Source organism: Lampetra planeri, chromosome 28 (assembly GCF_965212315.1).
Source record: "Lampetra planeri chromosome 28, kcLamPlan1.2.h2, whole genome shotgun sequence".
In the NCBI taxonomy this organism is placed as follows: domain Eukaryota; kingdom Metazoa; phylum Chordata; class Hyperoartia; order Petromyzontiformes; family Petromyzontidae; genus Lampetra; species Lampetra planeri.
In genome coordinates this window covers 7,379,225-7,404,504 of record NC_136134.1, presented here as the reverse complement: position 1 = coordinate 7,404,504, position 25,280 = coordinate 7,379,225, and the positions used below count along the sequence as shown (strand labels likewise).

Here is a 25,280-nt window from a genome sequence, read left to right as displayed (position 1 = left end):
CCCCCCGGAGCCCCCCCCCATCCTCCCCCACCCTTGGCCCAAACGACCTCCAAAACAAAAAAAACATTGAACCCCAAGAATCTGAACCCCCCACCCCACCCCCGCGCGGGTGACGTCACTCGCACGGAACCCCCGCGCGTGACGTTCCAGCCAAACCCCGCGAGCACGTGATCGCCGCTCAACCAATGGCGACCCTTGGCCCCCGCCCACGACGGCGTGACGTAGCCGCGGGAAATCCTCCTCGCCGCCACGTGGTTCCGGCGGGGTCAGCTGCGCTTAATTTTTTGTGTGGAGGGGGACCCCTTTACAACAACAGAACAATTCGATTTTTTGTACGCAACGTTTTTATTCTTCTTCTCCTTTAAAAAAAACAACACCACCTTTGCACCGTTATCAAATCGCACGTTTAGTCGTGTAAACACACAAAAATGGACGGCCTGCTGGCCGACGGCAAGACGCTGGCTGCTGCGGGAGTTGCCGGTGCCGGCGTGGGCATTGCCGCCGGGATGCTGTACAGATTTGCGAAACGGTATGGCACTGGGGTTTTTACAGCGCGGGCTGCCTTGTGTGTGCTTGTCCGTGCACTCACCTCTCTTGCTGTGTGGGGGGACACGCACGCACACACACACACTGCTGTTGCTGTGTTTATACTGCCAAGCCCGCTGGTCGGTGTTTAAGATGTTAGGGATCGACGTCCTTGCTCTGTAAAGCGCCGCTGCTTTTGTAAGGGAGGCATCGCAGCGACGGTAGCGCTCCGCTTGCGACTGACGCGGTTGTCTTTGACTTGAACCCATCCCCGATGTGACATCGTAGGAGTTGTGCTTGGGCTCTCTGCTTCTAACACGAGCCACGCGGAGCAGGACGAAGCGTGTGTGTGCTCGCCACACTCTCGACTACAGCAGCAGCAGTGTGGACCTGCCCCCCCCCCCCGTGACCTGCCCCCTCCCCGTGACCTGCCCCTCCCCCCGTGACCTGCCCCTCCCCCCGTGACCTGCCCCCCCCGTGACCTGCCCCCCCCCGTGACCTGCCCACCCCCCCGTGTGTTGCAGTCGAAACGTCGTGAGAATTTTTATTGTTTTATATTTTTATTATTTTATTATTTCCCTTCTACGTGACTTTACCGAAAGAACCAAGAATATGAATCCCTGCAGTCATGAAAGCTTTAAATCAAAATTTCACTCACTGTTGTCGTTGTCATATGCTCAAATCTTGTAACTCAATTTTAACCCACTTCCCAATGTGATATCGACTGCACACTTGGTATATTTATGTCATACTGATACTGATGACAATACCATATTCTATCATTAAAAAAATATTTTTAAACAATCTTTTTACACGCTTTCTATTAACTCTGTCTGTTGTATCCTCAAATATTATAACTAAATTGTAACCCACTTCCCAATGTGGCATTGACTGCAAACTTGGTATACTTATGCCATACTGATGACAATACCATATTCTATCCTAAAAAATATATATTTTAAACCATCTTTTTTATATGTTATTTTTCGGCTTGGGTCTAATTGTCCACGGTCCATTACGTTGTGGCAAGCTTCGGGGCCACATCCTGGAGTCGTGGAGTTTTTCCATTACTAGTACGGCACATTTCATTAAAGCGTGTTTACATTTTTTTTTTAAAAATATTACTTATTTCGTGCAAGATGCTTTCTAATCACGAATGCAGTGTGTGCAATTTACACGTTGAACAGTTTGAGTATGTAATTACACCGCTGTAGTATAATGCACGTGGCTATAACGAGTAGAGACGGTGGTGTCAGCGTGGTGAGGCAGACGATCAGCAGTCGACGTTTAAAGGGCCCCATGTGGGTCTCGCGTTGTGTGTCAAATAGTCGCTGATGTTGCTGAAACGTTAACTTGAAGCAGATGCCTTGCATCGTACACTCAAGTTTAGCGCACGTGGATGATAACGCCTGCATAGTGTATACACTGAAGGTAATGACTGACTATTTATACTCTTAGATTTTTTCGGTAAAGTCACGTAGGTAAAAATAAAAATAAGTAATAAAAACAATAGAAATAATAATAGAAATAAAACAATTTATTTTTGTGATTTATTATTTTATTTCTATTATTATTTCTATTGTTTTTATTATTCATTTTTATTTTTACCTACGTGACTTTACCGAAAAAACCTAAGAGTATGAATCCTTGCAGTCACGAAAGCTTCAAATCTAGAATTCACTATTTATACCTTGTGTGTGTGTGTAAGTAGAAGTGTAGGCGTGAAAGCGCGTTGCGCTACGAACCCGGCGACCTGTGGCGATTACCTGAACCGGCCTCCCCCTAGGTCGACTCAGCCTCAAGTGCGGTGTGTAAACATCGTCACTGTGGAGACAAAGGCGGCCGGGCGTGGTGTTGGCCACCCGCTCCCCTGGTGTGTCGTGCCGGCCTTCATAGGTGCAAGTAAACAGCACTTGCCCCAATCAGTCTGTTGAGGCTGTACGGGGGGGGGGATCCTTTGTCTTTGTATATGTTTACATACAAAGGTATGTCATAAATTGAATGTTATATCGAGTATATAAGTGTATGTATACAGTATATGTGTTATACAGTTGAAGAATGTGTCGTTCAGCTTGTCAGTGGCAGGGTCAGCTGTTGTGTAGTTGTTGGTAACAGCTGCAAGGGCCTTGTTGAGCCAAATACCGTCAGTGGTTTGCTCATGATGTCATTTTATCACACAGTTATGTGTGTGTGTGTATATATTCTTGGTTCTTTCGGTAAAGTCACGTAAATAGCCAACAAAAAATAAATAAAAAGTTTAAGAAATGAAATAGAAATGCGATTTTTATTTAATTTATATTTTCTTAATTTTATTTTATGATTTTAATTTTTTTAATGAAATGATGCGACTTTACCGAAAGAACCAAGAATATGAATTCCTGCAGTCACGAAAGTTTAAAGTCTAAATTTGGGTGTGTGTATATATATATTTAAGTCCACTGATTATCATCATCAGACTTGATCAATCCACTGCTGAATGAAGGCCTCGCCAAGCAGTGACCACGTGATAAAACTGCCCTGCACAGATGTCTCGACACACTCCGCGCCATCTCAAAAAAACAGCGCAGCCGCTGGCGGCAGGGCATGACGTGTCCACCGTGTTGACGATGGCACTGCGGGCGAGGCGAACGATGGAATGGCAGCCAAAGGTGGGAAACACGCGTCGAGAGTTAGGAAGGGCTCAACGAGGAGATGGAGCGGTGAGATCGGCGCGCATTGCGGGAGCTCGATGGATTGTGGCATCGCTGGACCGTGGGGGATGGAAACGGTTCAGGGATGCCACCATCCAGTAGTGGATTGATCATGGCTGATGATTGGCAGTTCGTTAGACGTGAGTTTCAAGATACTGGCACGTTTCTACTGCCTGTTAGTCTTTTGACTTTGAGGGCAATGAGATTCACCAACCAACACGGCAACGGTACAGCAGCAATGGGTGGCAATACTGTTAGCAAGCCAAATGTAATAATGGCTTTAGTTAGAATCGCGCAGTCACCTTTTCTGCCTCTTTGGGCCCTCCACGGGCAGCGCAGTGCTAGAAAGGAAAGCGCTTGGGAACATTTTGCAGACTGGGTCGATAGCGTAGTGGTTAATGCACTGCACCACGAGTCCGTCGCATTTATTCAATTCCTGGCCCCAGCTCTCGTCATTGGCGAGTGATATCTAGCACTCGCTAGCGTGATGATGAAGTACCGTAAACCCTTTTTAATTCGACACATACGGGGCTCTGGCCTTGCCGAATTATCCAATATTCCGAATTATGTACAATGGTATACTCCCCAGTGCCTCCTGCAGCAATATTTTTTTTCCTTCCAAATTTGCTTTCCAAAAATTATTTTCCAAAAAAAGTAACGGTTGCCATCAGTAACTGGCGCTGCAGGTGAAGGAGGAGGATGTGGTGGGTTCCATATGGTAGATGAAAGAGGTTGTGGAGGGGGGGCTTAATGCGCTTAGTATTCACTTACTGTACTGAATGTTCACTTTATCACTACATTATAGCTTTAATGCAAAATTCCACTAACTTAAACTTCACATTGTTTGACACTCTTACACCACGTTGCTCGCTGTCAGATGACTTCAGCTGATGTGGCACTTACCTGCTGACAGAGTTATCTGTGGAAGGATATCCAGAGACTGAATTGCACTGCACTGGAGGCTTCACTGCTCGTAAAATGCAGCTTACGCCTGGGTGTTTGTGACATGGGTTTAAAGAAGTCGGAGATTTTTTCCCTTGTTTGTAATTGTTTGTGAATGCTGTGCAACAGGTCTGCACTAACGCTCGCCACGCGCGCCGCCGCCAAATCGAGTCATTGTTTTGGTCGTGGCCGCGTGGCGTCGCTCCACGCGCATTGCCGAAATTGCACCATTCGGTACGGCAATTCGGCTCGTGGCGAATTACTAATACTGTAGATATGCCGAAAGTGCAGCCGTGCGGAATTATCCCCGATTACGAATGATCAGATACCGAAATAACGAGGTTTGACTGTACGGTAAAAAAAAAACATGATTGTCACGGCATGTGTAGAGGGGAGGCCTTTACCCAGCAGTACATTGACAAAAGGGCTTCACGTCAAGATCGGTGTGCACTTGGTTGCTCGTCCGGTCAAATACGTCGCAACAGGGCAATTGATGTGCTTTCAGATGCGCTTCTGCGGCTGTCTGGAACGCTCTTCCTTCCTACAGGCAGCCGATAGAGCTATGCACTTGGAAATCATCTCGATTGTAAACTCACTTCTTTCGAACTGCTTTTTTGTCTCGAGTTTGTTGTCCTTCCCCCGTACCTCCGATTAGCACGGTCGGCTACGTACGGTGCCAATTAAGTTCAACATATGAAGAAAGTGGAATGCATGGATTGTGGCACACACGCACGTTAGCGGCATCCTCTTGACTGTTGAGAAGAATAAGTGGTTCTAGATTTGAAGCTTTCGTGACTGCAAGGATTCATACTCTTAGGTTTTTTCGGTAAAGTCACGTAGGTAAAAAATTTAAATGAATAAAAGTCGTGATTTTTATTTTATTTTTTATTTTACTTTTATTAATTTTCATTTTTTACCTACGTGACTTTACCGAAAAAACCTAAGAGTAAGAATAAGTGGGCACGGGCAGGGCACGTTATGGCTAGAAGGTGTGATCGCCGGTGGTCAAAACTGATGTCGGATTTCTAGCCAAACCGTAAGGGGGCCTTGGGGCAAATCATCCGGGAGCGATGAAATCAGCTCCTTTTGCAGGTCCTGAATGGATTTCTGCATCTCAGGACCGTGAGAGATGGTGATGGCTTGGGAAGGCCTTCACCCAGCACTGGCACTCAGCAGTGGATTGTGAGTGGCTCGTGACGAGAGTCAGGGCATGTGTTGGTGCTATTTAGGGGTAGAGGAATTGTCTATCTTTATCTGCACAGTTCTGCTGGCTGCCTGTTATAAGTGCGTTGGTGTGAATGGGTTGGGGGTTATGACACGTGGATACAGCACTGTAATGAGTTCTCACACTGGCGCAAGCGAGTGTTTATACAAATACATGCACATGCGTTTGTGCCAGTTGCTGAGTCACTACCCCCACACTGACGTTATTGGTTCTCGGGTGAGGATCGGACTTGTTGATTCTTCGCGCCATTCGCTTTGTGACGCCAAATATTATCATTCAGGTGGCAGCTTCTGCACTGCACTCTGTTGACAACGTAAACCCTGCAGTCACTTATAACACCTCTTTTATGCATGGCAATCGCCCATCCAAGCACCGTGCAGACTCAAGGCTGAACGCTGCTTAGCTTCACGTATGCATGTAAGCCGCACCACCTCTACATAATAATAGGCTCAGTCAACCATTCTACACAACAAAGACTCATTTCCTGGCAGCGATTTCAGCCGCATCATCTCTACATAACAAAAAGGCTCAGTCCCTTTTACATGCACCTTTACATCATCCGCGCCTAGTTTACACAACAAAGGCTCATTCCTAACAGCGTGCTTCAGCCGCACCGAACCTCACAAAAATAATATTCAGGGCCTACCTTGGCTCCTCCCACCCTCAACCAGTATATATAAAAAAACGGGTTTCTTAGAATTTCTCTCACTTGATACAGCTACCGTGCTGTGACTGTTCCACCTGAAGACGGAAGCTTGTGTTGCTTCCGAAACGTCGTGATTTTTATTTTATTTTTATTTTACTTTTATTAATTTTAATTTTTTACCTACGTGACTTTACCGAAAAAACCTAAGAATATGAATCCTTACAGTCACGAAAGCTTCAAATCTAGAAGGAATAAATATATGCATGTATGTTTAACTTTTTGTTATACCGTACGTAGCCAACCGTGCTTATCGGAGGTGCGGGGGAAAGGCAAATAAATATGATGTGATGAGTTTGGTGGATTCTGGGCGATTTAGTCGCAGGCCAAAATCAATTCTTGTACTGTACTACTAACATCTATGCCCCCCCCCCCGTCTTAACCAAGTTGCACTGCCCAGCATAGGTGGTTGTGGTCAATTAACCTTCACGACCTGCAGGGCATGGTGAGGCCCTCATCCAGCGGTGGATTCGGCAGAAGGAAGGGCTGTACGTGGACACATTAAGCAGCGTTGCACACTGCGGTGATGGATGGTCGTACTCTCGTAACGGTGGACGTTTCTTTCGACCGCAGCAAACCCAAGAACGTGCTCGTCAACTGTTGGTTTTGCAACGAGAATACCACGGTTCCGTACGGGAATCAGAATTGCTGGGACTGCCCCCACTGCGAGCAGTACAACGGATTTAGAGAGGTATGGCAACCACACTTGCGCATCTTCCTGTAAAGCAAACACTCCATCGTCGCTTGTTTTGGGCCCTTTGAGCCCTGCGCTCACCACCCACCCATCGGCTCTCAGTCTCATGTCGCTAACAGGATGCCGCGGTGGCGAGATGTTAACTCCCTCGCCTGACATACAGGATGTCGTGGGTTCAATCCCGACTCAATTCCTGCTGTATATTTGGAGTTTGCATGTTCTCCCCGTGGTCGCATGTATTTCTCTCTTTGTTCTCCCGTTTTACCCTCCACATTTAGAAACATCCTTATAGACTACTGGCTGCGATACATTTCCACGTGATAAGCCACTTCGTTGAGCTGTCATTTGTGGCCAGGTCGCTTCTGAAAGAGCTATATTGCTCAGTGGGCCTTACCTGGTAAAGTATAAATAGTTTAACTTACCGTTGATTAGTTTAGCCTCACCATGGAAAAATGGGCTTTTGGCTCATTGCGTCCTCAGAGTGTTTGTGCTGTCACTGTCGATCATCGTGAGCAGTTATTCCATCACTCGTTTGATAATTTCACGAACTCTTTTGAACCTTGCATAATCTGGTGAAAGTGCCTAAAATAAATTTTGTATGCTTGCCAGTAGGCCAGCTTAAATAAACATTTTATTTGTATGTTGGAAGATAGAACCGACGTCTGTCGATATTAGTTACTGCCCATGATGTGCCACAGCAACGCGTGTTGTGTTTGTGTATAATTTATGCTGTTTGCATTGAGCAGGGCCACATTGTTTATTGAAAGCACTCTTCCCAAAAATACCTGGAAACCGAGCAGCATTTTTTCCCATGAAACCAACTCTGCTGATGAGGCCGAGAAGGTCGGCAAGCAGTGTAGAGTTTTCCCACTTGAACAGGAATCTGCTGAATAACATTTGTCCGAAGACAGTTCTAACAACGGAGGTCCGTTAAATATAGGCGGTATTCAATGGACCACCATTACAATGCATTCCTGGATACCCCTTCGTAAATCGGACCCTATTTTCCAATAGATAGTAGGAAGAGTCGAAACATCACTCGCCGATGTGTGTTTCATTATATCGGCCGTTTTTAACAGGGTTGAATCGGCAACAAAATCCACAACAAACACTTAAGAATAACAAAAGCTGCGCCCCAAGTCACATCGGAAACCAGACTGCGTTTGGAGTCATGACGGAAGATGCGTCGTAAACCAAGTTTGTGCGTCTTAAACCAATCCGTGGTTGCATCTGTAAAAAATAAATAGCTTTACAGCTCATCGAATTTCTACAGTATAAATAAATATTCAAATTCTGATATAAACGTGAATGTAGACCGTCGTGCATCAGACCGTCGTAACCCAGGGACCGCCCGTTATAAATAAACTCGGCGGCAGACCGTCGCCCCACGGCTCGTACCTCCGACACCCTTTTGATTTTTTGCCCGCCGCTCTGTCCTGGGGCGTGACTTTCTTGAGGACGGTGACTACAACAAGCCGATACCCGCGCAGCACTCGGAGTACCTGAACCACGGCACGCCCACCGGCGGGGCCTGGGAGGCCACGCGCTCCTCCGGCGGGGCGGGCGCTGGCAGCAGTGGCTCCGTGGTGCAGCAGTGGGTGAGCAGCCGCCACCTGCTGTGCAGGCGTTGCGCCGCCAACCAGCAGCTCAAGATCCGCCAGATCGCCAACTTCACCCCGCGCAGCGAGGTACCCGTGACTTTCCGTGTGGTCGCGCGTCCCCCCCACCCCCCCCACGCCACCCCCTCCTGCGGCCGATGTAAACTTTGGCGAGATGTTAACTCCCTCGCCTGAAATACAGGACGTCATGGGTTCAATTCCGAGCCAATGCCTGCTGCATAATTGGAGTTTGCATGTCTCTCTCCCCGTGGTCGCGTGGATTATTCTCCGGGTACTCCAGTTTTTCCCTCGACATTTAGAAACATGTGTTTTTAGGGTATTTTGTCTGCAAAAAATGTCCACGTGCTGATAAGCCACTTCTTTGCGCTATCATTTGTGGACAGGTCGCTTCTGACAGAATTGCGATATAGCTCAGTGGACCTTATCTGCTAAAATAAAAATAGCTTAGTTTGTGTTTGTGCTTTGTCTTGGCTTTTTTCTTATGGGTAACTTTTTATCACGGTCGGTTAAGGCCACAGGAGGGCAGCATAGTCACAGATTTCCCCATAACCTGAATCGCCACGTTCGGTACTCTGCGCAGCTGCAAAATATTAATTGCGCTGTCCTTAAATTCAAACAGCACACCCGAGCATTGCCGCTACCATCTCTTCTTAAAATGTATGCACTGACAGATGTAATACGTAAGGAAACAGTAGACACATTGGTATAGAGGTTCTGTGCTGTGTGTGTTTGTGTGTGCTTGATGGTGGGGAGCGGTGGCGCAGTGGTTAGCACGCTGGCTATGAAGCAGTCGACCCGGGTTCGATTCCCACTCACGGCCAACACCAGTGACGTTTATCTGAACCAGTACTGGGCCTCCCCTAGGTCGACTCAGCCTCAAATTAGTACCTGGTGTGTAAACATCACCACTGGTGAGACAAAGGCGGTCGGGCATGTTTTTGGCCACCCAGCCCCTCGTGTGCGCGCAATTGAGCCATGCGTGCATGAATCGATTGTTTACAGTGGATACAAATTACATACAAAAGATAGGAAGCATATCCAAGAGCACATCCACCGCAGAGATGGAGAGATGAAATGATCTCGTGTGCGGTTGCCCGCCCGAGCGTTGCATTGTGGGACCGTCTCATCCACGGTGTGTTCGACTCGCATGCTGTCGGCGACAACAACCCATGCACCCGCTCACCTGCTCACTCTCCACACTGCAGGTCACACCACTTCTCTTTCTGCTTCTCTCGTCCTCGCACTGGTCCACTTTGGGAATGCCCTCCACATCCGTCTCTTGCCCCACGTTCTTATTACCTTGATCAGATACGAAAACAAATACTAAACCAACTGCGTTGACTCTTATCTGTTTTACCTTTGCGAGTTCTCCTTGCTGCATGCCGCTTGATGCTTTGAGCCTTTTGGGTCTTAGGGTCATAGGGCCCAAAGGCTCAACAACCGTGATAAAGACAAAAACAAACCCTCCTGGAACAAAAAAAATTACCGCAATATCTTGTTATTCGCGTCAAGGAGCATAAACCACCACCATGCACACTCCGGTCATCCTCGCGGCAGTTTTTGCCTCGTCATCAAACAAAGATGGTCAATGCATCACTTGCTTTCAGATGCGCTTCTGCGGCCGTCTGGAACGCTCTTCCTTCCGATATTAGGAAACCACTGGAGCTATGCACTTTTAAATCATCTAGATTGAAAACTAATTTCTTGAGAACTGCTTTTTGTGTTTGGTTTGTTGTCCTTCCTTTGCACCTCCAATTAGCACAGTTGGCTACGTCAACATAAAACACTGGGATGTGCTCAGCGGCCTGTAAACGTTGTCGCATTTTTGTAGGAGTACTCAGTGGCATTGGCAGATTATCAACACTCTCCTCCTCCTCCGCCACCACACCAGGCCATCCCCCCTAAGGATGGGCGAGTCCTTAGTGGGGTGAGTGCGAGGTTCATGGGCCCATTTCCCTGCTGTATCTTATCGACCCCTGTTCTCTCGCTGCAACAACTATTTGTATTTTCTCTTACAACCAAGGCTGTGCGCAAGCAAGTGGGGGGGGGGGGGCTTGTGATTTTTTCTGGTTCTGTCAATTAGGCTGCAATGCCACCATTTTCAAGGTCTCTTTTGTGTCTTTGCGAGCTATAGGAATTTTTTTTTGCAACAGGAAAAAACCCTCCACTGCACGTGTGAAATCGTTACGAGCGAAACGCACGAGCGAGCCAGACTCGCGGCGCGAGCAAGCCAATAGTGGGAATGTGCCATTTCCGCGGGCGGTGACGAAAAGATGACGCGATTAATATTCGTTTAGTGCTTTAAATACGTGTGCACACCACTCTGTGCCGCGTATGACCAAATCGCCCCGAGGAATGTGTGTTGAACTTCTTTTGCACCGTACGTCGCCGAGCGTGCTAATCGGAGGTGCGGGGGAGGGACCACAGACGAAACACAAAAAGCTATTCTCAAGAAATGAGTTTTCAATCTATATTTAAAAGTGCTTAGCTCCAGTCGCTTCCTCGTATCGGAAGGAAGAATGTTCCAGACGGTCGCATATCGCACCACTTGCCAGAAGCTAAACAGTCTGGATAGTCTTTACATCATTAGGCCTCCTTTGCCAGTACCAAAATATAATAATAGGGTTTTTCCCCTTTGTTCTGGCAAAAGGCCTTTTGGCGTCCTCTGGTCTAGCACCAATTGAGATGAGGCTCAAAAGAAAGCTCTCTGGTGTGGACCAATCAGTTTCAAGGACAATAATGCATATATTATCAGAGTGTGTTTTTTGTTTGCATTTTGACCACAAGTATTGTGGTTAATGCACACATGATTCCTTATTAAAAGGTTTAAGTTTTGTTGCCAGAACAAAGGGGAAAACCCCGATTATTATAGTTTGGATAATGCTTGGATGTGCGACTAATGAGCGCAGAAGGTTGTTAAAGGCTGCTGCCACATTTAAGAAAACACATTGCACAGTACTTCCATGCTGCCACATTTAAGTTTTCCACGTTCACCGACCGCGTGATGCGGGGTCGCGATTCGATTTATGTTTGTCTCTTCTGTACATTTTTGTTCAATCCTTCAACCTAAATGTTACGTCCGCAACATGATATGCGAACATTTTTAATAATCGATTCTCTCAATAATCAATTTTAATCAGGCATTTGTAATTAAATCGATTAAAATTGCTCCTTACGCACTGCATGCGTGCATTTAACCCTTTCCCTTTCCGAAACGCCTGCAAGTTGTACGGTGGGACCCGATCACATTTGCATTTTGGAAAGAGCAACCGGCTAGCGGTAGTTTTATTAATAGGGGCATAGCGCCGTTGTTTTTTTAAAGACATTGTACTCACCGCAGAGCACCGTAGTGACACGACCGCTCTCTATGATAGCTGGCGCCAAACTGTGCCGCACTCCCTCCCCCATGGCTTTGTGGGAGCCTCGGTACGCCCTCCGACCTGAAGACGTACCGACAAAGATATTCCATTCTCGTTTTTCTTCCGATTCCGTTTGCTGTGTGAGAACATTATTTCCTGTTGTCTCCGTTGTCCATCTGTGGCTCGCGTTACCTCTGCAGCCACTAGGGGCGCCACAGTTCACCTTCGTCGGCCATGTTTGAGTCATCCCTGCGGGGATGAAGGCCTCCCCAATCCGCCACCAACTCCCACAGTGCTGCCATGTAATCCAGCCGTCTCCTGCACACGGGCCAATTGCTTCGCTCCATTTCCTCGATACGGGTCCTCTCAGACGAGTTCCGTTCCTCGGCTGGCATTCCGTCGTTATTGTTGGCCGTCTAGCGACGCGTCCTGCCCGCTTAATTGTCTTAACAACGCGAAATAGGTCATTGGCTTGCATACGTTGTAGAATCCATGCATTTCCCTCTTCGTCTCTTAGCGTGAGTTCCTGTCATGCATCTCTCCACACTTCGGTACGTTCTTTAAAGTGCCCCCCTCCCTCCGTTTTCTTCATTAATGATCGTGTTTGCTTCGCAGACATCGCGCTACAAATTACAACCAGCGCCGTCATGTATTTTATTACGACGCTTCATTCACCATGATTACGCATAAAATAAAAACCCCGCAAGAATCGAATCTTGGATCGAATCGTGGCCTCGAACCGTTACAAGCTATCGAATCGCGAGGCGAGGGTGGGGATCGTACGGTACAAACTGTTGCACAACTAATTTGTCACCTGAGCATCACAGCAGGAAGCACTTAGGTTTGATTCCCTACTCGGCCACCTTTTTGCATTGCTTTTGTACATTAAAGTAATCATCGACAAATGCATTCGTCATCGTTAACACGACCACCCCACCCCTCGCCTTCCCCCCCGCCCCTCGCCGCAGGACTCTTACGATGACGAGGTGGAGCTGTACCGCCACCACCTGGAGCAGACGTACCGCCTGTGCCGCCCGTGCCAGACGGCCGTCGAGTGCTACATCCGGCACCAGGACCGGCAGATCCGCACGCGCATGCTGGACCTGCATGCGCGGCAGGCGCCGCTGGGTCGCTACGCCGACAAGGCGAGACCCCACACCCCCCCACGCCCACGAGCGTCTCACGAGAAGTGGCGGAGGAAAGTGGCGCGGGACGTTGGGTGTCGCTGGCGGCGCGACGCTCGGCTAGCCCAGGCCCCCCGTGCCCCCCCCCCACCCCCCCCCCCCCCCCCCCCGATGAAAGCCTTGAGGCAGGGCCCGTGCCGCACATTCGATCCTCTCTCGTTCGGCGAACGAGCAGATGTCGGTTGGTTCGTTTGATCGTCATATTTGTTAATTTATTTAAAATGTGCCTTGAACAGGGAAGGGTTGACTCTAGTATACGGGGGTTCTTCAGTTTCCTGCTCATTAATGGCATTGGCCAAAGATCTCAATTGCAGGACTCTTCTGAAATGGGAGGGGGGGGGGTAGAAAAATAAAGTTTTGAGACTCAATGAGGCTTTTCCCGGCTAGACAAATGCCATTCAATAATGATCAACTTACCTTCCCCGAGCCTCCCAGCCAACGAGAACGCACGGCCGATTTCGCCGCACGGTGACGATTATCCCCATCTTCTTGGTTCTTTCGGTAAAGTCACGTAAAAGGGAAATAATAAAATAATAAAAATATAACATAATAAAATACAATTCTCACGACGTTTCGGCCACAACGCAAGCAGCCGTCCTCAGGTGAAGAACAGACGCTGTCTTTCCCTTCTACGTGACTTTACCGAAAGAACCATGAAGATGAATCCCTGCAGTCACGAAAGTTTTAAATCGAGATTATCCCCGTGTCGCCGTTGCCACCCTCCGCAGCTGTCACCGCAGCAGTTCTCCGCCCGGCTGCCCAAGAAGGTGGTGCTGCTGCGCGTGCTGGCCTTCGCCTGCTGCGCCGCGCTGGTCGCCACGGCGATGCTGAGCGGCGGCACCGGCGGCAGCCAGGACACCGCGGCTGGCGCGCGGAGGTCCCCGAGCGTTCCGCCCGGGCCGCCCGTCGCCACGAATCAGGCGGGGGGGCTTCCCCCGCGCAACGGCACGGGCCCGCGCGGCGAGCAGGCTCCGGGCGGTGGCACCGGGACAGGCGCCGGCGCTGGTACCGGCGCTGGCACCGCGACTGGCACCGCGACCGCCTCCCTCCTTGAGACTGTGCTGCTGTACATGCCGGTAATAGTTTTAATTCATTTAATTCATCCATCCGTTTGTTCATGTGCTTTATTTAAAACCCAGGAGAGAGCAGACCTGAGATCAATTACAATTATAATGTTGTCAACGACATACATAAATTGCAGTGTAATTGTGATTGCAGTCTCGGCTGATGGTGGCTGGTTGTGTGGGTGAGTGAGTGGATGGATGGATGGATGAGTGAGTGAGTGGGTGGGTGGGTGAGTGGGTGGGTGAGTGGGTGGGTGGGTGACTGAGTGTCCGTGCCGTTGTGACCAGCAGTAGTGGTGGTTGAACAAATTCCGGACGAGACAAAACAGTCAGCCTGATAACCCGAGTCCTCGGCATGGGGGGTGAAGGAACCAATGGCTGACGTTCAAGTGAACCGTAACCCACGATAGGGAGTAGTGGCGATAAAACAGTGACAAGGAGGCGACTGCCCGCCGAGAGAGCGACCCGCTGGGGAAGATCAGCTTGGCTAGCCGTGCGCTCGCGGTCACTTCAATCCCTCCGGGGGGGTGGGGACCTGTGCCCGCAGGTGCCGGAGGGCGCCACCGAATTCCTGCACCACGCCTGGGGCCTCGGTGAGGATCACCGTCTGGGCCTTGCCTGCTGCGGCCTCTCTGCCTGCCTGCTCAGCGTGTTGCTCGCTGGCCGCCTCCGGTACAGTACGCTCACAACGCGCCCCCCCCCCCCCTCTCCCCGGGGGCTTTTGTTTTTTGTAGTTTTATTTTTAAATGTATTTTTTCTTACTTAGCAATTCCATGCCGTGGCTTAAATCCCGCGGCATCTGCAAGCACCGTGCGTCCGTCACGTCTCGCCTCAAAATCTATTCGAAGGGGCACTTAACGTGACGCGCAATACTCGGAATAATTTTTGTATAAACCAAAAAAGCATGGGAAAAGTTCAAAATGAGCAGGGTAAAATCGTAGCGATGGGAAGAGGTGCGTTCGTTTTGACAATAGTGACACGTCTTTTCGTCGGTGAAGATTATCTTCTTGGTTCTTTCGGTAAAGTCACGTAGAAGGGAAGTAATAAAATAATAAAAATGAAACACAATAAAATAATTCTCACGACGTTTCGGCCACAACGCAAGCAGCTGTCCTCAGGTGAAAACCAGGTCCGTCGAGGCGACAGAGTCTGAATGAAACGGCACACGACTTTCTCGCCTCGACGGACCTGGTTTTCACCTGAGGACGGCTGCTTGCGTTGTGGCCGTAACGTCGTGAGAATTATTTTATTATGTTTTATTTTTATTATTTTATTACTTCCCTTCTACGTGACTTTACCGAAAGAACCAAGAAGATGAATCCCTGCAGTCACGAAAGCTTTAAAAAGGTGAAGATTATGTCGCTCAACCACGATGCACGGCGTCCAGTTGTGCACGAGAAGACGTTCGGCTTACGGTCATGGAACGAATGTAACAATACTCACGCCAACTCATGAATACGAGCGCATTAGCTGGACTACCCGGGCCACTCAGTCGTGAAACTCATCGTTTACGTTTGGCGAGATGTTAACTAGCTCGCCTGTTTAACACGTAGGTTTTCGCGACCAATATTATTCATAATATAGGTTTTTGGGTTAGTGCGGCCTGGAAGCGTATTATTAAATAAATACAATTACAATTCTTTATAAGGGAAACAAATACCAATGAATAACAATTGAATGATTACCAATCTATATAATTACAATACCCTCCCCCTCCTTGCCTCGAATCACTGCACCTGATTGAATTAAATGATGACGTCACCCTGCTGCTGCTCTATTTAAGACCGGGAGCAACAGGAGAGCTTCACCATTTTTGCCCGATGAAGCTGATTGTAATTACCAGCGAAACGTCGTACTAAAATTTTAAAATGCTGTTGATTCTCTCTTCAACACACCGGTGGGCTAAATAAGTGAATTATTTTGTCCTTTGAAAAACGTGATACATTTTTACTGTTTGGCCGTGTCGGGTGGTGGAGGGTTACGACACATTTATAAATAACGCGATCTGACCCAAAAACCTATATTATGCTTCACCTGGTATACAGGGGGTTGTGGGTTCCATCCCGACCCTGACGACTATGTATTTGGAGTTTGCATTTTCTCTCTCTCTCCGTCGTTGCGTGGATTTTTCCTCCACATTTAGAAACATGCATTTATAGTATTTGGCTGCTATAAATTTCCCCATGATAAGCCACTTGAGTTATGATTTGTGAGCTGTATTGCTCAGTGGGCCTTATCTGGTGCAATAAAAAGTTACTTTCATATCTGTGTCAACGCGCGCTGGAGTATAGAGCGGGTTTAGAAAAACAAGTAAAATAATGAGTAGATATATCTGTCAGCGGAAATACCTGAAAAATGAAAATAGTTGAGCTCATATAAGCGTGCGGCGGTCAAATCCGCTTCGTTCTTGGCTTTGCTTTAACGCACCTGCTAGCTTTTCCTTTTTTTTTTCTTTTTTTCCCTTCGTCTCCTTGACGGCTCTTGAGAAATGCTGATGCGGCAGCCGCGGATAAAGTAGTTTGACCTTTGTCAGGTCATTGAGTGACTGAGAGACACGAGGAAGGCCAGAGGTGATGGGGCACGCGGAGTTGATGGGCTGAGACGGAGGAGCGAGTGACGGCTGAAAGCGGTGACTCTAGAATGATTATTTCGGATTGTCCCCCTTGGCCCTGCCGGGTTGTCCGTGTTTCCCTACGTGGAGGACAGCCGTCGTTGTGATCATCACTGTCCTCAATCGGTGATCCTTCCTGCTAACACATGGGCTTTCACGAGCAATGTTATTCATAATAAACGTTTTTTGGGTCGGATCACGGAAACATCCACGTATTGTTTACCCACCTCCACCCGACACAGCTGATTCGTAAGGTTTGTCACGTGAACAAAACGTGATAACATCACCTTGCTCTATTTAAGACCGGACACAGGAAGACGTGTACACAATTTTGGCAAATCGCCTGACGAAGCTGGTTGTAATCGCCATCAAAATGTCATAGTGGAATTGTGAACGTTGTGGCTTTACTCTCCACCACGTCGGTGTGCTGAAGTTGTAACGAATTGGCACATTTTGTTCACGTGACAAACCTTGCCTGTTGGCTGTGTTGGGTGGAGGTGGATTAACGACACATTTCTATTTACGCGCACTAACCCAAACACATTCATTTTGGATATACGTGCTCTTACAGGTTTCCAATTCGCTTCCAGGTGTTCCGGTAAAGACGTATTGTAATTATGGCGGTATAGTCAATTGCAAATTGTGCTGCCGGAATATATACACGTGGAGCAAACACGAGCGATGTGTTTCCGGGTTGTTCCACGAAGCTGTTGGCCGTGATGTCCGACGTTTCGCTCCACGTGCTGGGAGCTTGCACAGGAAGTGAACTTCACTTGAAAAGAAATGCACTCTGCGACGGAGCTCCCGGCGCGGACAGCGAAACGTCGGACATCGTGCCGACCCGGCCAACACATCCGAGGGCTTTTCACATCGCAGCCACGAAAGCTTCCGCTGCAGCAAAGCTCAAAGCGCTGTGTCAGGCAGCGGGGATCATCTTCGAGGTCAGGGGTGGAGAGAAATATTATTTGGTTTGGCGTGCACAACTAAGGCGTGTGGCAATTTGTGAACAATGCGCCCAAGGACGGGATGATTTCGAGAAAGATTTTATTTTCTGGTCCCGCGACCGATCGCTCAGGCGCTGGCCCGGCTTTGAGTAGACCACCATTGACCACTAAAAGGGATCCAAAGGCGAGGGCGGGGGGGGGGGGGTCCTTTCAATTCACAGGCGGCCACTCGCGTGCCTGCGTGGCCCCGCGCTTGCCTGCCCGTTGAGAGACGCGAGCCCAACTGCGACTCGATGCGATGACCCGCGCCGCGTGGTGAGCGCCCGCCGCTGATTGCCAAGTTTAACCGGCGGAACTCCAAAAGATGTCCCCTCCCTCTTTTGGGGTGGGGGGACAGTCCACGCCGTTTGAAGACAATAGGCGTGGCTTTCTTTTCATCAAATCTGACATGCGCAGCGCTTGAGAGCGAGAGAGAGAGACGCCCTGAGAGAGCAGGCGGTTGTTACACTTGAGCGGCACGCATATCTGCGCTGCCCTCTGTACTGAAACGTAAGCCTTTTCTTCTAGGTGGGTGCTTTCACAGACAAGTGGGCAGAAAGGGATTTTTTTTCTTTTCCCTCCGCCAAAATGTCGAATGGCGACGGACGTATGCGTGCACGGGACGTTTTGTTCTGTGAGTGAGATTGAATGCCCGGGGTGGGGGGGGGACCGGGTTTTCGGCTTCCTTTGACAAAATCGGTCGTTGAGAGAGACAAGAATAGAACGTAGAGATGTGTTTTTTGAGAATTTTGGCTTTCACTTCTGCACGTCATATTCATTGAGATTAATTATCCACGCAAAACTGTTTCATCTTGTTTGAATTTACTTTCACACAAAAAGCCTCGGTCACAGGGCACGTCAACGTCGTGAATATTTGGTTGTTCATTGGATTGGGAAAACAATTTTTTTAAAGAATTTTAAGTTTAATTAGTGTCACGCTTACATCCAAGAGTGTCTCATTGTCAATCGGTCTGTCAGCCAGTCATGGCACTTGGTTGAGTATTGTTCAGCATATCGAGTCTGGTAATGGTTCGCTCTGAACAAAACACTGGGGACCTATAGCATTGATTTCGTGATGAGCTATGTGCAAGCTTTGACCTTTGAGCTTGAACGGAAAAAGCTAGATTTTTTTCCTTCAAATTTTTCACCTTGCTATTTACAATGTAAAATTGACTGGGTGTTAGTGGGAAAAGCCGTAATTAGGCGAAAAATCACTTATGCTATGCGTGCACTTTTATTAACGTTTCTTGTTTAGAAATAAAATCCACCTCATCTTTATGGATGCGCTGGCATTGTTCAATTCTTTATACTTGCTTGTAATTTTTATATATAGCTCGTTTCAAAATGTAGGTATTTCACAATTAAAGCGCTCTGGGTAAAGTTATGTACATTATGACGTACATGCCAGCGATAGGCAAAAAAAAGTATATCTAATAGTACGAACAAAGCGCGAGTAAAATATTTTTTGAACGCTTGCTGAAAGCATTCACCCTCGTCATTCACTGAACAAAATCAAGTTACGGAGAGCTACAAATTAATTGCGTCCGTTTTAGAGCGATAGCGTGCGCGCGTACTGTACGTCTGTTTGACACCACCGTGTCAGAGATAAACATTTCAAAGTGACGGGCGATGTGGAGCAGTCCCCTGAGTTACGGAACGGGTGGAGAGCCCCGCCCCCCCCCCCCCCCCCTTTTCATCGTCTTGTCAACAAGCGCACTTCGAACTGCGCCCTGCTCTCGCCTCCCGTTGCAAAAGGAACCAGGCGTAAGTGTGTGGGTGAGTGAGTGGGTAAGTTTATGTTTGTAAGCGCTTTGAGCTTCTTTCGCACCGTACGTTGCCAACCATGCTAATCGGAGGTGAGGGGCGGGGGGGGGAAGGACAACAAGCTAAACGGCAACAACAAAAAGTGCACGACTGAGAAGTACGCGCGTGCCCGCCTGCTCGCGTGTGACCAAATCGCGAGGCGGGCGCCCAATCTCGTCGTCGGATCGTGGAAGCTAAGCAGGTTTCAGCCTGGGGGGGACTGCGCTTCGACCGGGCGACGGTCGTGTTGTTTCTGTTTTAAAGCAACGGATAGTGAGCACGGGCCCAAAACGCCGAGCAGCATGCCGGAGTTAACCAACCCAGCATTCACCGGCGCGGTGAAGTACGGTTAAAAAAAATATAACGACCCATGCGGCATGGGGAGATTGCCCCTCATCCAGCAGTGGATCGAGGACCGCGTCTGCTCTAGGCCGCAGGCTTGCGTGGAGAGGCCTGCGTGGAGAGGCCTGCGCGAGGTCGCGCGGGGTGGCAGTGTCAGGTGTGGAATGTGACGAGGCTCGGGCCCCCCCCACCTCTGGGCAATGCGAGAGGGAACTGACAGACATGGATCACGGGGGCCCGATGCTGGTTTGGCTAACCTTTCAACCCTCCTCTCATTAGCCAAAGCGTTGCTAGAAAATAATTTGATGGCAGAGGGGGGAAAACCAAAAAAAGTTGGCAGGGGGTGGGAGAGAAGCTTCCATGGGGGGAAAAGGGGAGAAAAAAAAGTCCTCCTCTTCAATCGCGTGGGAAACTTTTTACGCGCGCCCGTTGCGCTCAAGGGATTCGCGCGCCGTGGTCTCGGCGCGGTCACCGATGACTTTCAAATTGAAATAACCAAGAGATGAAATAACCAAGGTGAATAACCGTGGAGCATTTGGCAATGGGGTGGTGGTTAAACGGTCACAGGAAGGAATTTAATGTCATATCGAGGGGCCCCCATCAAACTTAACGTGGCCCTGCCTGCGAAGGCCATGGGACTTTGAAAAATCCCAGAATGCTGAGGTGCCCGGGAGGGTCGGAGGTCAGAGCCATACCGCTACTGTGGGCCGTTCTCTCGCACAAAGAGTTGCGCTGCTGTGCGAGATATCCGTGCGAAGAGTTCACGTCATGACATGCCGCCTATAGGACAATCACAATAACATTTGGCGGGGGGGTGGCGGGAATTACATATATGCATATATTAAAAAATATTGTGCAGTGAAGTCATTGTTTTTGAAAAGCTGAGTGGTTAATATTGCACCCTGACTCGACGAATATATTTGCCCTTAAACTCCCTCTTGTTTCCATTCCACAAATACAATCGAGTCGGCGAACTCGAAGTTAATTATGTAAAACCAGCGCAAGGTCGCATCGCTTGAATTCTATCGCGAACACGTAGCCCAATGGGGAGCGTACATTTCCGAACAACATTAGCTGAGGCAGGCAGCTCCAGTGGTGATGTCACGAAATGGAGCAAGCTTGTTTTGAACGACAGGTGTGACCTGTCTCGGTCTCCTCTGAAGCCGGTTAAATTAAAAACTGAGCTAGCAGCCACCCCGTTACCGGTAAGATGCACTCCTTGTACCCAGGCCTACAAGGCTTATGGTGACAGTTCGAATGTTCAAAGAAAAAGCAGTGGATTTGTAACAATATCACCCACCCCTGCCACCCCCTCTCGCGATTCGATGAATTGTCACGATGATTCTAGATAAAAAAAATATATATATTTATATTCCGGTGAACGTAATGCCTCTCGCGGCTGCCGAAGGTCACGAGAACCGGTGACGCGCGACACGGATGCGAATCGCAGGCAAGCCCACGTGACGATGCTTCGAGATTAAAATCGATCGCGGTCGAGGTTCTCGCGTGTTTCGACGTGCGAGCGTCTCGCGGCGAGGGTGCGGATCGATTCTGTGTTTTCAATAACGTTGTAACGCATCAAGACGTTACGTGTTCGCCGAGCGGGAAATAATGGACGCCGCGGTGACGGGATGTTAACCATTCCTCGCCTGGTATACTACAGTAGGTTTGATCCCAACCCTTACGCCTGTATATTTGGAGTTTGCATGTTTCTCTCCCCATGGTCCCATGGTTTTTGGGTGTTTTTTGCATGTCCACGTGATAAGCCACTTTGTTGAGCGTAGGCTCGACGTGAGCGCTGGAGACACGGTCGCTCAGGGTTCCCCCCGTGCCACCTTTAGGGAGCATTCTTCATGAGCCGACAGGGAGCGCCATTTAATAATTCGCATGTGTCCACGCTTCATTATTTATTTAATGGGTGCGTATACAGGCGCGTAATGTGCATCTGCGTGTCGTGACGTGTTTTCTACGTGCATGCGTAGTGTTAGTGTAGCGGTGAGCGCGCCGCTGCCCTACGAAACCCGGCGACCCGAGTTTGATTTTCGCTCACGACACATCAACACCAGTGACGATTACTTTGCAGGTGAAATATTTAAAATAATGGAACCAAAAAAAAAACTCTCCACCCCCACCCACCCCCGTCCCTGCCGGAGTGAAACTGCATCACAACGCTGCTAAGTCCCACCAGGTGCCCCTTCAAGGTCAAGGGGTTGGATGTGGGCGCACCCCAATTAGAAGGTTTTGCGAAGTCTTTTTGTGTCTTTTGGCAAAGAGTGGTGCGGAAACCCTGGAGGTGATGAAGCCCGTTTGGGGAGTGCTCACCGCCTTTGAACAGCGGGGAAGCCGACGCTCACCGCTTTGCTGCTTTTTTAAATCCTTTATATTAAGTTCGCTTGCTTGCTTGCTTGCGTGCTTGCTTGCGTGCTTGCTTGCTTGCTTACGACCGTGCAAATATTTCGGTCGTTTTTTAACCCACTTCCCGTGATCCAATCGAGTTGACATTTTCCACACAGACTCGTTGTGCGAGACAATTAATGTTCGTGAAAAAAAATTCCCAAAATTTTACACTGTTTATGGAAAACAAATTAAATATTTAATTACCAATTGCTTAATACTGGCAGACAATCATCTGACCCATAGGTGGCAGCCATCTCAAGCCAGAGGACGAGAAGACTCTAGCCGCCACGCATATAAAGGATTTATAGTGAAACACTTTGTTTTTACGGGTTTACTTGTTTCCCCTTCCTCTTTCTTTCTTTCTACCCCGCGTGTGTCCTTGGGACAAATCGCCAGTTACGCACCGGTGAGACGTGCACTTTTCTAGTGCCATTTAGGCTGGTTGGCTGTTGTGAATTTCCACGTGATAAGCCACTTCGTTGAGCTACCGTTTGTGGGCAGGTCGCTTCTGGCAAAGGAGCTGATAGCTCAGGGGGCTTTACCTGGTTAAAATAAGCACACATATTTTGGGATAGTTTCCTTACCTTTCCCCATACTTTGCACTCCTATTGTGTTTTTGTATAGTTTGTTTTTGTTGCTTTCTGACCTGCTCATAGTGGGAATCTGTTAAAAAATTAGCTTTGTAGCTCATCGGATTCCTCCAGTGTTAGTAAAGATTCTGATTCGCAGAGAGGCCAACCAAAAAAACACATTTCCCACATCGACGTTGTTTCTGCACCTTCAGACGTTGTTTTTGCACCGTCAGAGATAAGGCGTCGCAAAATTCGAGCCCATTGCTCTTGCTCTTTGATGCAGTTCTGGTTTAAACTGGTCTATGTCTGTATGTATGTTGAACTTCTTTCGCACCGTACATAGCCAGCCGTGATAGCCGGAGGTGCGGGGGAAAGGCAACAAACTAAACACAAAAAGCAGTTCTGAAGAAATGAGTTTGCCATGTAGATTTAAAAGTGCATAGCTCCCAGTGGCTTCCTCGTGAAATGTAACCGCACAAAGCGGTGGAATGTGTGAATCACAGGGAAAAAGAGGTGTACATATATATAAAGTGCTCATCGTCGATTGATATTTTCCGTGGCCAGGAATCAAACTGAAGTACGCACCGGTTTCATAATGCAGAGCGGTAACCACTAAGGGGCCATCCATTTCGTACGCACGCAAAAATCTGTCAAAACTTGACCCCCCCACCCCCCGTCCCTGTACGCACGCGGACTTTTTATACCCCCCCCCCCCCCACCTGCGTACGTACGCCTGACTCACCTCCTCGTCGAATCCTATAGAACGGCCGATATTTAGTCCACGCAGAAACGATCAAGGATTAATAATATTAACGTGTTTAAGCAAACAAACAGTCCACCGCCGGACTATCTAACTCATTTGGAGGCCAATGTAGGCAAATTATTATCGAGGCTTCCCCCCCCCCCCTTTCCTATGCGCACATTGTCAGTAGACCCTGTTGTATATGTTGGTTATCAAAATTTGTTATGTTGTATGCGTGCGTGGGTGAAATTATTATGTTGTATATGTGGGTTATGAATATTCAGTGAAAATAATAATAATCAAATGAAATTTGGCCAAATGTGTAATTATCCGGAAATATGTTAATTTATGTAATTATGCACATTTAATTATGCCAATTCGAGAGGTAATCGTAGTAATTATGCGAGTGGGTGTAATTATGATAATGCAAGTCGTTATGATAACCAGACCCCGCCTCGGTGACGAGGGTGGGTTATCGATCGGAATAAGGCAATTAATCGTATGCAGTTATGCAGGTGTGGTGTAAGTATGCAAGATTAACTTAGATTAACTCGGCATCGTTGTCTAGGTTCGTCTCATTCTCGCTTTAACATTCCCAGAGTGGGTATTCGTGGTTATATTTTAGGTCCCCGGTTCACCCCGTTATCGCTTTAACATTTACTGAGTATGTATTAGTGTGTTTATTAAGGTCACCAAGTTCAGATCTCAACGCAGAAGCAGATCTTATGCATAGATTTCAGGAAAGAATCACACAACCACTTCTGTATTAATCAATTTATTACTAATTCAACCTCAACTATGATATAGTATGCGAACTCTCAATCCCGGAACGTCAACACGGCATCAATACAGTATCATCAACGATTGTCTGATTTCACTTTGACAACGGCACATGGATCCCGCATAACGCGATGGTTGTTAGTGAGAGAGAGAGTCGTTAAAATATGCAAATACTATGCTAAGAAAAACCTTAACGTTAATGAATGATTATACTCAATATTGTTCACGCAGTACCGCACTCCTTATTGATCATACGCAACCCTTATCACGTTGTTAGCACCTTGGGTCACGGGACAGTTGAATATTCTGTAGAGGATGCGAGTACGTGCGGCGATTATGACTGAAAGATACTTGAAAGATTATACGGCGATGAAAAAACACAATCAAAAACAGTTATTATTCTTAAAGGCACCAATCTCAACAGATACATCGGCAGGTTATCTGACAACAGAATGGCTCGGAGTAAGGGCCTGCGACAGTGCTCCTTTTCCGAAGATCGTTATCTTATACCAAGTTTACTACTTGGGGACCAGATCACCTGATAAGGATCTGGTGGGCCACCACTCCCCACGTGAGCGTGGCTCGGCGGAAGGAGGTGCCAAGAATCAATTCGTATTGATGGAGTGGGTCGCTGGGTTGGTGTCGTTCCCGGCTTTTTGCTTACGTTTGCAGTTCGCCGTGCTCTTAATTTCCTTCCCTCTTCAACCTTATATCGACTATTCGCTCCTGTCTGGGTGCGATTCAATTTTGACTTAGGAAGGTTCTGATTGTCATATGCTTCGGGTCGAGTTGTATAGAAAGTATTAAAGTATGGAAATAACATTTCATATTGACTTAATGATGGTGATGGTTCAGTAGGCGTAACTTGTGGCCTGGTTTAATTGGAGTGGGTGTGAATATCAATAACTTTAGCCTACCCTGTTGTTAAATTCCGACTTTAACGTTACTTTAATAGCAATACAGAATAATTGAGCTTTTTGTCTTAGCTAGGCGAACGCGAACTTCTGGTGACCCCCGCAGCCTTGTTGTTCAGCTGAGTCTGCAT

General features: G+C 48.1%; 1 protein-coding gene across 1 annotated transcript in view; it reads left to right on the top strand.

The window, feature by feature from the left end:
• Positions 1-200: 200 nt before the first annotated feature.
• Positions 201-25,280, top strand: part of TMEM201 (transmembrane protein 201) — a 122,544-nt gene continuing 97,464 nt past the window's right edge. Inside the window, exons 1-6 of the mRNA XM_078607767.1 lie at positions 201-529; positions 6,659-6,776; positions 8,237-8,467; positions 12,726-12,902; positions 13,670-14,017; positions 14,553-14,677. Of these exons, the coding sequence (XP_078463893.1) occupies positions 429-529; positions 6,659-6,776; positions 8,237-8,467; positions 12,726-12,902; positions 13,670-14,017; positions 14,553-14,677 (1,100 nt within the window). The 5' untranslated portion in view covers positions 201-428. The remainder of the gene's footprint in view (positions 530-6,658; positions 6,777-8,236; positions 8,468-12,725; positions 12,903-13,669; positions 14,018-14,552; positions 14,678-25,280) is intronic.